General features: G+C 43.8%; 1 protein-coding gene across 1 annotated transcript; it reads right to left on the bottom strand.

Annotated features, from left to right (window-relative positions):
• Positions 1 to 914: 914 nt before the first annotated feature.
• Positions 915 to 2,726, bottom strand: LOC147881794 (indole-3-acetic acid-amido synthetase GH3.5-like). Its single transcript, XM_087401454.1, has 3 exons — positions 2,641 to 2,726; positions 1,657 to 2,459; positions 915 to 1,501 (listed from the first exon to the last, which is right to left on the bottom strand). Exons 1-3 carry the CDS (start codon positions 2,709 to 2,711, stop codon positions 915 to 917), a joined length of 1,461 nt encoding a protein of 486 aa, XP_087257580.1. The 5' UTR covers positions 2,712 to 2,726.
• Positions 2,727 to 3,052: the final 326 nt, after the last annotated feature.

Here is a 3,052-nt window from a genome sequence, read left to right as displayed (position 1 = left end):
GCATTTGGGGTCACAAATCATGCATCCTCTCCATGGTTCACAAATCTTCTTGCACTCCTCTTGTGTATTTGTCACCAACCAACTATGCCCACATTAAAGCCCCCACATTCTTGAAGATATGCATGATCCAAGAGATGATTGATTTGCAACTGACCCCAATATGGAAGCTCATGAAATATGATACCACAAGGAGGATCCTCTCCATCTCCCTTCAAGAGGTAATCCAATCACTTGTCTTCAAAGAAGATGGTGGTGGATCAAGTTAACCTTCATATGCAGGATGGTAAAGTGGAAGGTATCAAGCATGACCTTCATCATAAACCATTTTTCTAATACGTTTGGAGTGTTGTACAAGCTCATTCAGACCACCACCAAAAATAGGACAAGCATGGTATCCACTTATAGCAAGTCCTACATGTAGTGCAAATTGAGTATTTGACCCAAACTATGGGTATGCTACATGCTAAAAGTATAAAAATAACAAGCAATTATATGTAAATCCATGTTAAAACCATGGGAGACATATCTTTTCTCAAGAAAGCACTTGATCTATTATATAAAAACATGAAGATTCAATCAATGGAGCTTTTGTTATACTAAATGGCCTTTCAACCATGCTGAGTGCCAACATTCAACATCAACTTCATTGTCATTGGGATGCTCTTTGGTCAATTAAAAATGAGAAAGAAGGAATGAAGAAAGTTTTTATTTTCATATAAAATAGGCACATTTGATGTGTTTTTTGGCAAATGAGAATTTATGATAAAACAAAGCTTATCATTGGGAGAAAAAGGCTCATTTTGAAGTTTTGAGGTGGCAACCTTTGTAGAGTCTATTAGGACTACTCAAAACAATTCCATGTATCTGTGACACAAAATCATGCAATGTGATAAAATCATGCATTGATATTGTGTCTATTCTTGAGAGAGGCGCCATTCGCGCTGTCCAGGAACCCAGGAAGGGCATTGGGTACTGTAATAGCTCGCCATTACCCTGGAGTTCATTAGTTCCACTATCGAAGTGGATTTAACACACCTGGGAGTCTTGTATTGATTAATTGACGCTCCTCTGCTCAAACAATAATCCATCAACTGATCAAAGGTGCTAGGTTTAACTACTCTTATCTCAAGAGGACCAATTGATTTATCACTGACTCGCCCTTGGCGGTACACAGAATCGAGAGACTCTTCAATGGCCAGACAACACTTCTCGAATATGCTGCTATCCAACGACTCGTAGGTGTTGAGCTCCCAATAAAGGACATAGTGCCCGGGGATTGTTGACAAGTCTGCATAGCTTGTATACTCCACCAATCTTGCACCATGCTGGTCTAAATGTGTGTCGGTAGCAGCTTTGACGGCTTTTTGGAGGGTGTCTTCATCTGTCTTGTCAGCATCAATGTTCAGAACAACATTCTTTCTACATATGAATTGGAATTGTGGAGCCTTGTTATGAAATCCTGTTACGCGAAGTATATCACCCACCCTATAACGATAAAGACCTGCATTGTCAAGGTTGCATGCATGTCAGCATAGAGATATCTCACATTGACAAATGAAATCTTTCCTAAAGAAGCATGCATGTCTGCAACACCCTAGAAAAGAGAAACTGATCTCTAGGGAGAAGTTTCAAACCATATACTTGAAGCTATCCTACCTGCATATGTTGTAACAACAAGCTCATACTCGAGCCCAACTTGTACGTCTACAAGTTCAACAAGCTCTTCCTGATCTATTGCATTACATTTCTCCCCATGACTGCGGTTTACTGGGAGGAACTCGAAGTAAGCCATACTGGGGATGAGGGTGTAAGAAACCTCAGACGGCTTGCACAAAGGCTTAAGGTTCACACCAAAGTAGCATTCCGAGGAGGCATACATGGTGCAAACGAGAGGAAGGCCGCCACTATAGAAATTCAACGTTGGGATATACTGCGCCATGGCACCCGTCACAATGACATCGATGTATCTTGTGTGAGGCCAAATCTGAGTGATGATCCCTTGCCATGACTCGTTTCGACAGCATGCCTCGAGACGATCTGCCAATTCCGGATTGGGAGAGAGGAGCTTCATGACCGCACTCCTAGCGCTCGTATCTGTTATGGCATCGTTGAGGTGCCCCGTCCTTATATCTTGAAAGAAGTCCTTCCAATGCTCCTCGAGGAACTTTATAGCTCTAAGAAACCCGGAAGCAAAAACGGCTCCCATTCTCAGCACCTCCGAGGCCTGGATAAGTCCACAAAGCAACTGGCAATACATGCTTTGATACGCATCTGGACACAAAACCGTCTCGTTGGGACTGGTGTAAACGTTGTATGGGTCGTATGGTCGCTCCATGAACCAGCGGCTCTTGTAGTAGCTGGTAAGAACCGGGCGAGCCAACAAGCCTCCAGATGTCTTTGCCTCCGACTTGATGAAGAAAAAATACATGCCTTTGCCCTCGTCAAGCCCGGGAACGTACCTACGATTTTACCAAACTCAGAAAAAGGAGTTCGATATGTATTGGCTAGTTGGGGCCCACTGAGCTTGCATACGACAAACGAAAGAAGCGTAGAAATAACACATTTCTGCTGTATCACGTAATATTAATACCACACGGAAGTTAATTGGAGCCTAGGACCCCAAACGTGAGGAGTCCTTACTGATTCATAATTGGCATGAGAAGGCTGTACAGCAGGCAGCGCCTTTCGAATTCGTCGTCTATAGTGGGCATCAACTTACGCTCTCCCGCAGATGTTCCAGAGCTACAGGAACAAGAACAAACAACGGTTGAGCGGAAAGCTGGAGATGGGGAGCTGCATATTTGCATAGACGCGATAGCAAGAGTGGTTCTTTCACCTAGTCAAAAATTCCGATATGGGATGGCCTGAGAGAATCGGTGTCTTATCTCCGTTGGCGATGCGCTGGATCTCGGGGGCTAAATCTTCGTATGTAATAACAGGAAGCAGCTTCTTGAACGATTCGCGGTCAGTCCTCCCATTTAAGCCAAATCTCTGCAGGTACTCGGTGTGCGAGTTCCTCTCCAAAATAGAGGCGAGGATGCGGTCCTGAACG

This window comes from Dipteris shenzhenensis, chromosome 30 (genome assembly GCF_047967505.1).
Source record: "Dipteris shenzhenensis isolate YYH24624 ecotype China chromosome 30, Dip_SZ_1.0, whole genome shotgun sequence".
NCBI lineage: Eukaryota > Viridiplantae > Streptophyta > Polypodiopsida > Gleicheniales > Dipteridaceae > Dipteris > Dipteris shenzhenensis.
This window is presented reverse-complemented; position numbering and strand designations above follow the sequence as displayed.